The 14854-nt window shown below is 37.3% G+C and overlaps 1 protein-coding gene across 1 annotated transcript in view; it reads left to right on the top strand.

Annotated features, from left to right (window-relative positions):
- Positions 1–14854, top strand: part of SUGCT (succinyl-CoA:glutarate-CoA transferase) — a gene marked incomplete at its 3' end in the record, with an annotated part of 101257 nt that overhangs the window by 70897 nt on the left and 15506 nt on the right. Inside the window, exons 4-5 of the mRNA XM_009069499.1 lie at positions 10131–10202; positions 14424–14521. Of these exons, the coding sequence (XP_009067747.1) occupies positions 10131–10202; positions 14424–14521 (170 nt within the window). The remainder of the gene's footprint in view (positions 1–10130; positions 10203–14423; positions 14522–14854) is intronic.

Here is a 14854-nt window from a genome sequence, read left to right as displayed (position 1 = left end):
GTGTTCTGACTTTTTTTAGACATATTTAAGTGTTCCACTCATCAAGTGTTATTTTCTTAATTTTTATTTTTGAAATAGATTTCACCCCCATTATTCCTATGGCTAGGCAATGAATTTTTGTCATACATTCAAGACTTTAAATACTCTGCATCCTAGATGTCTGGAGAGACCAATTTTTAAATCCTTGATTAGAGATAAATAAGTGTTTTAAACTGAAACAAAGTACATGCAAGATACCTTAATGAGTTTGATTTGAAAACACGTATCAAGGATACTGACGAGTCAAGGTTGAAATCCATCCTTGAATCTCTGTACTGTATTTGATGAGTGGTATATAGGATCCCATACTGTTCAACACATATATTAATTGAAAAAAGTATATCTAAGATAGGGTAAAAGCACATTACCAGGGTGTAGGGGGGGTTTTCTCGCTTGCCTTTATCCATCCTGATCTGCAGCTAAATGGCACACGTCAAATATGAATGCTGCTTATTTTAAGTTATGAAAGTGCCAAATTGTGAAACACAGCCAATTTTACACCCCTGTAATTGTTATAGCCGCATTGGTGTTTCTGCTGATTTTGTCAGCTAATTTGATTCCTTGCTCTTCTCTGTTGACTGGTTGTCAAGAAAGTCAGAAATTATTCCACTCAGTTTTTTTGACCAGCCTTCTTTATAGCAGGACACTAAGTTATTAGGACCTTTAATTTCATAACACTGCCTTCCCAGTCTGAGTTTTAGTTTGCTTGCACTGGGTCATCTGTCTGCAGCTTGAAATCCCAGACTGGTTGGCTCAGTATGAGTTACCAAAAACGTAGTCAGTATTACAAAGCTCACCTTTGGAAATTGTACCACTACATCACTTAATGTCAAAGTGGAGAGAGGAAAAAGGGGCAGAAATAATGACACAAATCCTGCTCTGATGATTTCTGCTAAAAACAGAAATAGGACCTCACTTAGAATTAAATTCTAAATAGCACTTTTAAAACCTCATATTGGAGTACTCAGATTTTCCAGACAGCTATATCTTATGTTTTGGAAGGTCATTTCTGCATCAGTAATGCCTGGAGGCCTGTATCAGGATCAAGCTGTGGTCATGTGTGTTGCTTTTCAAAAGAAATGTTTTCATTGCATTCTTTAAAAGTGAAACAACAAAACTCAATGCTTACAATCCCAAAACTGGAAGAAAGTGTGTGAACCATTGTGTGAGAAGGAAAAAGGATAAGGAAACATACCTTGGATTCAGGCTTTTGAGAGATTATTATAAATGTTGAGAAAAATATGGTTTTAAAAATGGCTCTGCAGTGCCCTTTAAACTCAGTAAGCGTCTATTTTAATTCCCATATAAGTAGTAACTGGCTGCTGTCTGTATATATGCTTAAATGTTACTTGCTGTGTGAGACCTTGTTTGCTTAATTTCAACCTAACTGAATTTTTATGGCTGTGCTATAAACCTCTTGAAAATAGTGGCTTAAATGGAAATGCTGACACAACATTAATTACACTGGCTCCAGTGTGATACCGTGATTAAAGTTTATTTATTTTGTGTGTGCGTGTCTCTGTGTGTTTAATTTCATTGTTGAAAAGCTAATGGAAAACCAGTGTGGCAATGGAGAATGTGATTCTGTGCCTGATATTTTTCAAAAGCAAGGAACAATTTAAATGCCAGTGTACAATACCAGATAATTTATTTTTAATTGAGGTACAGTTTAGGTATTTAAAATTTTAGAATTTTGGGAAAGCAACAAGTTTCCCATTTTTAAGCTGTTTGCTGTTCTTCCAAGAGTTTTAAAATGGCTTTTTGGGTCATGAGAATAAATGTATATAAATTCACATTAGAAAATTAAGAAAATGGTTTCATTTCCTTGTAGCATATGTTCTTTTGCGATATTCTAGGGAGAAATCTCTAAGTATAAGGATATGCAGTCCAAAGTTAACATTCATTGCACTACTGAATATGAAGTAACAACTATAAAAGTCTTTTTGGTAAATAGTTGGCCCAAATGGTAATTTTATATTACAGGTCTATGTGTTGCATCTAGTCAGTTGGGAAATGAACAGTGGAAATATCATATGACCAGATGAAGGGTAAGTGAGGCAGGGATCCTCTCTCCATCCTGTTTCATAGGACCATGGGCCGGGATTGGAGAGGCCTTGGGTGCAGTCTGTTCCCAGAAGTTTCTGCTTCTCACATTAGGCAACAACTGGATAAACACATGACGTGGTCTGGAGAGCAGATCTAGGCTATTCTGTTTCCTGAAGGAGTGTTGAGAATAATACACTGTAATGACCAATGTAGATATCCTTGTGATTTTGTGTTAACTTTGCTCCCCTTCAGGAAGGTGCACTCGGAGAACTTTTAATGGTTCATCAGCTTTGCTTCTGGACCAGTTAGGCAACGTAATTTTTTTCTGGACTTATGCATATGTGGAACGTGAAGGTTGATCAGACAAATTATCTAAAGGGTTGTGGGTTCTGTAGAAGTGGATTAGCCTGATTGCTGGTCTGTGGTGTGCTTCTCTTGAGGTCAGTGCCAGTGTGCTGCCTCATCTCAGACCATTCCCACTCTTACCATAAACACCTTTCCTAGAAATTCATGGTATCAAGTAAAACTTCTCTTTTTTTTTTTTTTTTTTTTTTCCCAGAATTATTGCAGATACTCTTAATACTAATCTATCTGGTAGACTCTGGTAGCTGCGAAGTTGCAGAGTAGTATATCCTGCAACATGTCAGGGAAGAGAAAGACAAGTAGTGTGGGTCAAAAAGATCAGAGAGGAAGAGTGAAATCTTTGTGTGGAATGCCCTTCCTCAGTTTGCTCAGTGAGAACATTCACCATACATTAATCCAGTCTATGAAATTTACATTTTAAATTTTTTACTGTTTGCTTTCACTGGAAGAGAGTGCAAAGTAGGCAAATAGTTTCAAAGTGTGTGGTCTTTATGATTTATATGTATTGCTCAGAACTACCACTGACCAAACTTCTTGGTCTTGTTCCTATTAGTTACAGTAATTAAATATTAAGTTGTTATGAAAGGACTGTGCTGTTCCCTTGAACGAAAAAAGAATGAGACTACTCCATGGTTCTGTGGCACAGCTGATGTTTTATTCAAACCAACATGTAAAGGTAGAGAAATTACGTGCCAAGTTTATCCCATCTGGAAGGAATGTAATGATTCTGGATCTGAAGCAAAACTGAGGATCTTCTACACTTTAGCTCATTAGGTAACCAGAGTTTGATAGAGTTTGATTGAGAAAAATCAACATATGCTGTAGATACCTTTGGTTGGCAGGAGAAGAGAGCCTATGTACGGGTTGGTCAAATCCTGAATACATCATCTTCCTAAGTCTTAATCTACATTAAGACTAGATAATGCTAGTCCTTAAATAACCTTTGCATTGTATTGAATATTGCACTGGAAACTTCAAAGTCTAATTGAAGACAAACTAGGGAATAACATTCTGTGCCTCCAAGCTTGCAAGAGACTAGCTTTTCTCTTTGACCACATCCGTTAATACCAGGAAAGTACTTCAAGCTCATAAACAAAGATCTGTATATGGTCACATAGTGTTTTACTGAGTAATTATTCACTGATTCTGTAAATGAGAAGATGGAGGGGAGAGGAAGAAGTGGCACATGGAAAGTAATCTTTTCTAAAAAAATTTCAAAGTTTTGCTTGAAAATACTGGTTTGGCTTTTAATGGTCTTACATTTACAGACCTCTCAAGAAGGCATTTTTGTTCTACACAGTCCCCATCTGGTCCCAAAGTTTCATTCAGCCTTCCCATGAAGCTGCTTGCTCTTATGCCAGCCTTGAGAAGGAGCTCAGAAGAGTATGCTCCCTTTTAATGCCATCTCAGAGAGCGCCCTGTTGTGCTGACAAACACATACCTTACAGACATATCTATCTAATCTTTATAAAAGGATAGCATCTTTCCCAGATATTACACAAGCTGCTTCATGATGCCAATTGAAGCAATTGGCCTGTTGCTCTGTAAAACCAACAGCAGTTAGAAGGCATGTAAAAGTTACTACAGTCTTGCTCCAGAACTCACCAATACATAGTGATTATCCAAAAGCCTTCAACTGTCGCCCTCAAGATCCATCACTGGGTGCTTTTAGGGATGCTACTATTCAACTTTATGAATCAAAAGGCAGTGCTGTCTTGCAAGATACTTCAAGTATGGGGGTATCCAACATCAGCCATTCTAAATGAAAAGGGATTATATCTCTACAGATCCCAACTGTTATTCACATAGGAACTCGAGGTAAGAAAACTCAAAGATGAGTAATACACCCCTTTTACCATATATGATGTAGTGCAAATGCCTTGAAGCTTTCAAATATTTAGACCGTTGACTGCTGTTACAACAGGCCAATGTTACCATATTGGTAATGAAATAATCAGAAGTTTGTTCAGATAATGAAAGCCTCTCCTGAATATGGAATAATCCTTCAATTTCAAAACCCCAATGCTTTGTTCTGTTGGTCTCTCGAAGTATTGTTTGGCCTCCAAATCTTCTTCCTAAGAAGTCTCTGAAAAGGTAACATCTAGTTTCTGCCTATGTGGCCCTTGCATCCTTTGCATTTAACCTTGTGGCACTGGGAAGCTGCTTACTAATGGTGATTGCTGGAGGCTGTATTTCAGTGTGTGCTGGATTTGATCTGCCAATAGCTTCTGTGAGTAGACCATAAAGTGCCCTCAGTGTGCCTTCCCTTAACAGTATTGGTTCAGATTTTTGAGGTGCAAGAAAAACTGGTTGACCTGTCGTGTTCAAAAGGTTGTGATCAGTGGCATGAAGTCCATCTGGAGGCCAATCACTAGTGGCATTCTCAGGGAATACATTGAGCCAGTACTGTTTAACATGGTCATTAGTGACCTGGATGGTAGACAGAGAGTACCCTCAGTAAGCTGTGGAATATGCAAAATTGAGAAGAGTGGTTGATACACCAGGTGGTTATGCTGCCATTTGGAGGGGCTGTGATAGGCTGGAGAATTGGACCACCAAGAACCTAATGAAATTCAACAAATGGAAATATGAAGTCCTGCACATGGCAGGGAATATGCATGCCACCAAGAACCTAATGAAATTCAACAAAGGGAAATATGAAGTCCTGCACATGGTAGGGAATATGCATCAGTATACACTAGGGGCTGACCTGCTGGAAAGCAACTTTGCAGAAAAGGACCTAGTGGTCCTAGTGAACAAAAAATGGAACACAATCCAGCAATGTGTCCCTGTGACAAGGAGATTGTTCTGGTCTATATAAGGAGGAAAATTGCTAACAGGTCAAGAGACATGACCCTTTCCCTGTGCTCAGCACCACTGAAGATAAATCACTGCTGGATCCAGTTATGAGTCCACAACTGGGTCTACTTCTGGGGTCTGTAGGATATGCACATACTGAAGCAGGTCCAGTGAAGGGCCAGGAAATGAGGAGAGGCTGAGAGATCTGGGACTCTTTAGCCTGGAGGGCTATAATATATCATTAATATACAGAGGTCTATAAATACCTGATTGAGGGGTATGAAGCATTGCCATACATACTTGCAGATGTTCTGGTGATTTTGATTTCTGTGTTTTGGATTCAAGTAGTGAAAACTGATCTGGATTTCTGATAATTTTATTGGAATTTTCATATCTTTTGGTTGGTCCTTTACATTTAAAAGTTTTGTTTATGCAACATGCAAATTCATAGAATCTTCATAAAATTTTAGGGGTTGGAATGGACCTTACAGACCATCTAGCCCCAACCCTCCTGCCATGGGCAAGGACACCTCCTCACTAGACCAGATTGCTCAAGGAATCATCCAGCCTGGTCTTGAACACTGCCAGGGTTGGAGCAGACACCACTTCCCTGGGCAACCTGCTCCAGTGAGTCACCACATCACGGTAAAAAACCTTTTTCCTAATATCTAGCCTAATTTTCCCCTCCTTCAGTTTGAACCCATTACCCCTTGTCCTGTCATTGCAGTTCCTAACAAAGAGTTCCTCTTTGGTTCCCCTGTAGGCCCTTCAGATACTGGAAGGCTACTCTGAGGTCTCCATGCAACCTTCTCTTCTCCAGGCTGGATAGTCCCAACTTTCTCAGTCTATCTTCATAGGTGAGGTTTTCCAGTCCTCTTATCAACTTCATGGCCCTCCTCTGGACCTTTTTCAACAGTTCCACATCCTTCTAATGTTGAGGACACCAGAACTGCACTCAGTATTCCAGGTGGGGTCTCACAAGAGCAGAGGGGGAGAATCACCTCTTCTGACCTGCTGGCCGCACCTTTTGATGCAGCCCAGGATTCCGTTGGCTTTCTGGGCTGAGCTCACACTGCAGCTCATGGTGAGCTTCTCATCCACTGTCACTCCTAAGTCTTTCTCCTCATTGCTGGTCTCGATTACTTCCCCACCCAGCCTGTAGGTGTGCCTGGGATTGCCATGGCCCAGATGTAGGACCTTGCACTTCATTTTGTTGCACTTCATGAGGTTTGCATTGGCCAACCTCTCAAGCCTGTCAAGGTAAATTGAAACATATGCAAAGATATTTATCTATGATTGATGATTGCCATAGCACATACATGGCCAACCTCTCAAGCCTGTCAAGGTAAATTGAAACATATGCAAAGATATTTATCTATGATTGATGATTGCCATAGCACATACAGACTTAAAATTCATAAAGCAGATAATACAAAGATTTATGCTATTAATATAATAAATACAAAGATTTATGGTCTTCTATTGATGCCTTCAAAGCTGGCAGATTTTGAAAGGCTGTTTTGGCCTCATTATCTAGCAAGTCTTTGTCTGCTCTGATAATAACTTGTGGTTAAATTTGTCCTGCATCTTTATTGTATAGTCTATATTGGAGAACACTTGTAAACCGCATAGAACATTTCTGAGGGTCGATAGAGTTTGTATGCCACGTGTTTAGGGGGATTAAATTATTTCAGTATGCAACATACCTCAGGTATACACAGTGTTCTAGGATCAAATTTGGAAAAGCACTGAGTCTTAATGTGGTCCTGTAACATCCATTAGACAGTGTGGGGTGTTGATGCATGCACACTGGACCTTGAGATCTGCCTTTGAACATGCATGTGTTAATGTCATGTACTAGATATCATTCAATGTGAATTTACAGATTGTCTTCTAAGAAACCCTCAAGTTTTTTATGCCATTCTGAAAAGCTACACCTTTGGATGCTCACAATGTCTCTTCCTTTCCTGTGAGTAAGATGTGGAATAATTTTTTTACTTGGTATTTGTTTCTTGTTTTCTCCACATGGTGTTCTATTGCTCAGGATACCACATGGGAGTAGCAGGTTAACTCATGCTGTTGCTCTCAAGAATCTTATCAGAAGACCTCGTTCTTCAGAAAAAGGGAAGGGAAAAAAGACTTTTGCCTTGTGTGTGTAGTGCCTTTTATTGCACTAATGTGAAATGATTCGATGTGATGGACAGCAGTTTATCAAAACAAAATCTCATTAAAATCTGTCTGCACTTTGCCCTTATTCTCCTTTGTATAATAAGATTGTGAAGCTTTCTGTGACCAGACAGTAACCTGTGGTAACCTGTAGTGTGCGTACATTTAGGGGTGATGAATAAAACCATTGTCACCCTTAAATGTTGGCATCAATATTGTGCTAGTAACATTTGGAAGTTTCTGCTTTATCAGCAGCAATGACTGGCAAATAATCAGCTGTTTTGTAATGGGAAGCTTAAAATAGCAGCCAAAGACATTTGAGTTAAGCTTCATGGAAGAAGACACTGCTGCATTTATGATGATACCATTTTTGTTGTGTAAGGATGACATGATTGTTGTTTTAGCTTTTTAGGCATACAGTGCAATTAAGAATAATCAGTTTTCCCACACATTCCACAAAGCAACTGAAGCACACATGCTAATAACCAGGCCCTTAAATTTAGAGTGACTTCCGCTGCAGCATGGGCAGCCCGTGGGTACAGATGCATGTTTCATAGTGGTATGCAGCTATTGTGTGATTGCAGCCTTCTTACAGAGATGTGAGTCTCAAAAGAAGTTGTTGATAAATAATAAACTCTCTAAGATCTTCCCTTACCACCAATATAAATATATTTTGGAGTGACTAGGAAGGGGATCTGTACATATGACATATATTGTAGGCTTTGCAATCTGTAACAGGCATCCAGGCTAAAAGTTTAAAAGAAAGTACAAAAGAATTCTAATTTGTGTTTACTGGAAATAGTAGGTGGTCGCATCAATAAAAACTATATTGTGTTACATATGCACACTGATACATACTGTGTTTAACCCATAATTTTTGTGATGTGCATGTGGCTGGTTTTGGAATTCAGAGTATCAGCAAAGACTGTTCAGGATTTGGGCAGGGAATTCAGGAAACAGACCTTGCCTGTAACTAAAGGTAATAAGTTTATACTGATAGTTTTAATTCACAACTATTTCTACTAAAAGCCACCTATTGAGGGGAGAGAAGGGGGAGTGTCTTACATATTCTTAGACCAGGCTCTGTCATGATTGTTTCAGATGGAAATCTTCATGAACAAATTTCACTAAAAATACTCATGTATTCACATACAATTTTATTTTTTTATGTTCCTTCTCCCCAGTTTTTTTCTGTACTCACTGCTTTCGTCAGTGTGAGTATGCAGTACCTTTATATTATGCATTTTTCTAAACTTTGACTGTACTGGGGCCAAGTCAGTGGTACTTTTTTTGCATGCTTGGGACTAAACATTTGCTGAATTTCATCTTTGCTTGCTAAGAATCTTAGACTGATGTGCTTAATTAAATGTGTGAAAAATAAATTGCTAAACTCTATCACTGACTAATACTATTTACCATGAAATGAAACATAGCAAGAGCAAACAAATGATATTCTAACTATGACGTACAGTTACTTGCATTTCAGTGGACATAATTGTCCACATACAATTTTAAAACTTTGAGTATACCAGATGGTGAAAGACTCTTAGTGAATGTAGTTGTATCTGAACGAAAGACTGGAAATTGGAATAACATATTGCTCTCTGTGAAGAAGAATAAGCCGCAGTGGCATGAGAAGACTTTTAATTATTAAAGTGTTCCCACATCAGGACTTTTTTTTTGTGTGTTGTTTTACCAAAATTTATTCTAAGAATTCAGACCTTGAGGTCAGCACATGAAATCTCTCATTAAAAAATTATTTCTAGGAATGGAAGATGATTTTTGGTCTCTGCAAGAAAGTATTGCAAGACCTCAACGCCACTAATGCACCAGCCTATACTGGCCTCTTACACTGAAGTAAAATAAATAGTGAAATAATTTTCCCCAAGTGTTTGCAAAAGTTGTGCTAGTCACATAGATGACTGAAACTGCAGTTATACATGCTTGTATAAGGGAGAGGTGTGGAGAAGATTCTGTTTGCATTATCCAATTTCAGAAGATGCCCTGACACAATGGTAAAAAAAGAATGTGTTGCCAATTACAGATATTTTGTTCCAGTAAAAATCTAAGTGAGATAGTTTAGACTGAAATGACAGTTGTTATGTCCTACCCAGTTAAACGCTCTGATCATCACAAAATGTGCCAGTAAGGCCAATGTAATGAAGTCAAAAGTCAAAAATAAATCCTCAAAGCTGAAAAAAAAGTTCCATTTCCTCCAGGGGCTTGACCTTGAGACCATTGACCAAGGTGATAGCTTAATCTCCAGTCGAAGAACTGGAAAGGTGCAGTCTATCCCTTTCATTTCCATGGGAGTTCCTAATTTGTAGTTGCTACTTGACAATAATTTTTTGGGTCTGAGTCTGTGACTCTTCAGCACAGCTGTCTGCTCTCAGTCAGGTTAACAGTAAAGCTGAATAAATTACTCCTGGCAAGTAAGCATTGTCATAGTAATCCTTTCAGTCCCTGTGAGTGTGGGACACATTTGCAAAGTTTCAGGGTGCCTCATGACACATTTTCAGCAAAAATAGTATGAAAGAAGGTAACTTCTCAAAAAATCAGAAGAGCTGCATACATCATTGTGGATGACTTTGAGCCGCTTTTATAGAACTAGAGATGGGTCTGAATGGAAATGTTTAAGGAATAATTTGCAAAGTTTCACTTAAAAGATGTGCTAATATTTTATAGTTGCAGCTTATCACCTGTGTTTTTTCTTCCAGGCTTTTAAGACCAAGGATGGCTACATTGTGGTGGGAGCTGGAAACGATCATCAGTTTGTCACTGTGTGCAAGGTAATAGTGTGTTAGGCAAGAGTACAAAGAAGTGTAATAGTTTCCATTCTGACTAGGAAAATTAAGATGCTAGTTGCTTCTTAATTCCTCCCCTCACTTTTTTTTTCTATATGAAAATAAGTAGTGATGATAAACTCTTACCCTGCAGTTGTGGCTGGTCATTTAGGGGACTGATATTCTGTTTCTGAGTTCAGAATACCTCAGTTCCCAAACTTGCTGGTACTGACCCCATTTTGAAGTCTGTACACATCTCATTAGCTAAAAAAAAATGAACAAGCTAAGAACTTTCCAGTTCTGGAATGGTGAATGTCACGGAAGTCACACTAGGGCCTTTTTTAGGAAGAAATGTGACACTGCTTCTCCATAAAATACACAGGAAACATGGGTATTAACAAAGCAAAGCTAAGGGATGGATTGTTCTTGTGCTACTTTAATTGGTAGCTGAGTGTGTAGTCCTTTTGAACACTACTATGTGCTGGTCTGTGCTGGCAGAGAAACTTGTGGACTTAGAGAAAAAATGTTACAGGACTGTGGGCTGACTTTGGCATTGGTGTATAGATACAATATTGAAGAACAAATCTTCAAATTAAAAAAAATGTTCCAAATAAAATGTATCAACATTCCAAACAGAAGACCCCATTAACGTGTTAGCTGGGGCAAGAGAAATTTTGCATATAGCCTTAGATAGTATTTTTTAAAATGACAGTTCTTCTTCTTTTCTGCCATTCTGTTTTTTTTTTTTCTCTAGGACCTTGTATATTTAACCTAAAATTAAAGCAAAATATTTAGCACTCAGGAGTTTGAACTTTATTTTCTTCCATTTGTTCATGTCAGACATTTCACATTTCCATGGATGTTCACCACTAATAACTGGAAAAAGTAGTAAGAAACAGTGTTGTTGAGATTCTCTTTTAGTAGTTTGGGGTACATATCCCTACCTTGCTACCTGGAGGTGTCTGGTTACCCAGGACATAGCTGTGAATGTTTTCTTGGTGCTTTATCCTCTGAAGTGAAGAATTATGTAGCAAATGCTGATCATCCTGCTATCTTTGAGTAAGATAGAGCTGGATATCTGTCTCAGCAGGTTCTGACATCTTGATGTGAGCTAGCAGGCACTAAAAATTCAGGCCATGCACTCACCTCAGCTTAGGGTGCAGCTGAGAGAATTATGGTGTGACTTGTTGCTACATACCCTCTCTGTAAACATTAAGGAGTGAATGGCACCCTTCACTCACAGATGATTCAACATTTCTATCATTTGCATTACTCAGAATCTGTAGGTCCACAGGCTGATGGTTTTTTTCTTTCATCCTTATAAGGGTGTTCTGGTGTTTCTAGAATTGAAAGTAGCAGGTACAGAACATGGAAAATTGATATTGCTTGCATTTCAAGGAGATTAAAAAATAAGAAAAAAAGTAGTTTGAGTTGTGAGTAATGGTTAGATTTTCCTGTGCAGCACTCATCCTATTTGTTTCTAGAAAGATTGCTCTTACTATGCTAATCAGGATATTGTAGGTATGGATTTGGGCTCTGACATTGGCCAGAAATGAAATGATGTGGAAGTCAGTGGAATGTGGGAATGAATATCCTTTAGAGGTATGCTCTGTGCTAAGCTGAAGGTGCTTTGGAACTTAAAACACCGTGAAGAGGGAGAGCCAATAAAGGAAAAGAACTTTATTACAGGAAGGCCCACAACACCCTAGTGAACTTTAGTAAATACAGAGGCCACTAATTCAAACATTGGAATTGCTATTAGAGAATCTTTCTGGGATGGGTTGCTGCTAAAAATACAGACTGTAGGGAAGCTGTTGCCCTGAAGACACATACTCTAGAGATGTAACAGCTGGCTCAAGCTGTAAACAATTGCAAACATTCTGCTTCAACCGTATCTTTTCAGGCAAACAGAAAGAAAAATCTGGAATAATTCACTGTGATATTTTCAAAATCAGTGACAACTAACTGTAACTTGTTTGGGGACTTGGATAATTGCAGAAAAACTTTGTAACACTGCTGGCTGAAGTATATTTCATTGTGCTCAAGTGTTGCAACAGCACGTCCTGACCCTTGACTGCTTCGATCTAAATAGGAATACTGAGTGAGGGTCTTAAGAAGACTGAGGTTTTGTGCACAGCAAAGGAGACTACAAGCAGGTTTGCTAGTGTTGAGGGACCAAACATAGAGAGTGTAAGATCTGAGTGTGCATCTTAGAGCTTGAACGAGGCTTCAAAATGGAAGACAGCAGTTTCATTTCAAATAGTCACAGTGAAATAAAGAAAATAACATTGGCAGCATGATGCAGAAAGATGAGTGGCACATTAATGAATAACTTCTCAAATGTGCATTTGTTAGTCACAAAAAAATTGAGAAGAACATATATAGACATGCAGCTTTACAACAGATGGACATTAAGTTAAAGCTGAAGTCAGTAACATTAATTAAAACACTAGAGTGAGCAACTCCATATGATCATTTTTCATATAAGTCATCAAATGGAGCCATAGTTTTCTGATTAATTTCTCAAGTTTTTAAGCTCTCATAAATAGGTATTCACTATCATTTACTTTGAACAACCTGGTATGATTTTTTTCTTATAAAGCAGTGATTTGTAACTCCAAAATAGCAGCATTAAAAAGATGAGACAATTTTAAGGAGTACCAAAATTATTAATAAATTTCCAGATGGAAAGATTTAGCTGTTTTATAAAACTAAATTATTTTAATATTTTAAGTTATTGTTGCATCATTGTTCTAGCATAACTTACTGATACATTGATTTCCATGCTTAGTTTTGTCACTTTTGGTGACAACTATGTCAAAGATGACTATCTGTTTTGAATACATCTAAATATCTGTTGAAAGAATATCTGTTTCGCTGATGGCATTATGTCATCAACAGCTGTTCACTTGTAAGGGAAGCCATAACCTGATTCACTCCAGCAAAGTTAGGAGTCATTAAATGACAGTGGTCTTGGTCTGAACCAGTGTCAGAGAAATTAGTAGAATGTTATCCTTGAGGCAAATATCAGAGACACTGACACCACACTTACATGTGGTAGTAGATAGGCATATGCATTCAGGGAGCAACTGAACATGTTAATAAAAGCAGCAATCCATTGATGATTAATAAGTATATGGAAAACAGATCCAACTCAGAAATGTCCTAATCTAAAGAGGACTTGAGTTTGGATGAAGATTAATGAACTGTTGTATGTACTGGCCCTGTTGTTAAAGTCTTCCTATGCATCAGCACCCAGACAGAAGCAGAGATGGGATGTTGGCTCTTCAGGTTTGAGCCACTATATATTTTTTGTAAACTGTCTTAGAAATGGCTCTGTAAAAAAATGTAGCATGTTTAGAATAAATATAAGGTTCACCATAAGAAAAACTGATCTTGAGTCTGTGTTTGTTAGTAAAAATACATGAAGAATATGTGACAGTCTCTTTCTCTATGAGATTCTATGCTACCTTCCTTTGTAGCTGATGTTATTGGGGTATTTTTTAAATACATTTAGAAAACACAATTAATTATGTTTATTTATGTTCTATAGAAATACATTGTAGCATAAATGGATAAATATTATTTTTCCACGTTGATACTGTGTCTAACAAATGGCTCTACAAAATTCCAAGACTAATTCTACATATTTAATTCCCTTTGTAGTATAATTCACATTGTCTTTGCATGCTGTTTAAATTTATATTGTGGCAGGTGGGAGTTACATATAGTAGATATATTTCTTCTTTCTTAGGGGTTATACCACCACTTTTCCTTATTAATTTAACCACCCCATTTTACTGAACTGTAAAGAAATATTGTTAGATATAGCTTGTTTCAGTCTAGCATATGAAATACAGAAATACTTTTATTCTGTGACATATAATTTAGTGCAGGATAATCCCATAGATTTCTCCAGCCTCATGGTAATAATTTATAATTAATTTACTGTTCTACAATAAGAATTTCTCCTAGTTAATGATGAAAGCTATCAACTAAGATCTCTATCTTCATCTTAAACTCTGTCTTTTTCTTTACTTGTGTAACATTAACCAGGATACATTTTTTCTTTAAAAAATAATTATTTTAAAATTTCTTTATCTATATTAAAAGATTAATGAGAAGTAGTAATTATTGGAAATCAGTGATTTTTTAATCAGTAATTAATTTTGTTGCTATATAAACATCTCCTACCAAGCACATTTTTGACTTTTTATTTTTACTTAGATCCTGAATTTGCCTGAAGTTAGCAAAGATTCCAGATACAAAACTAATACACTCAGAGTCCAGAACAGAAAAGAACTTATTGACATATTTTCAAGCCGGTAAGTTGATTAAAAGGGAAGAAATTTTGTTTAATCTGTTAATGCAAATAGTCATGTATAAGAAGCTTTCATCATGTAAAAATTTGATTTTACCCTTTTGAGGTACTGTAGTTTTTAAAATAAGTATTGAAACAGCTTACCAATTTTAAATATTGCCTTTTGCACACAAAGTTTAGTATGGACTAACAAGAAGCCAGACCACAGATTTAAGTTTTCAGAAATCATGTTAACTTTTCTTAACATTAACTTGAATTTTAGTGAAACAACCAGTGCTTTCTGCTTTGCTGGATGAATGTAACTCCTGAAAAGAAAAATGCTTGAAGCACCATTTGC

The sequence above is a fragment of the Acanthisitta chloris genome, unplaced genomic scaffold (genome assembly GCF_000695815.1).
Source record: "Acanthisitta chloris isolate BGI_N310 unplaced genomic scaffold, ASM69581v1 scaffold2872, whole genome shotgun sequence".
Taxonomy (NCBI): domain Eukaryota; kingdom Metazoa; phylum Chordata; class Aves; order Passeriformes; family Acanthisittidae; genus Acanthisitta; species Acanthisitta chloris.
This window is presented reverse-complemented; position numbering and strand designations above follow the sequence as displayed.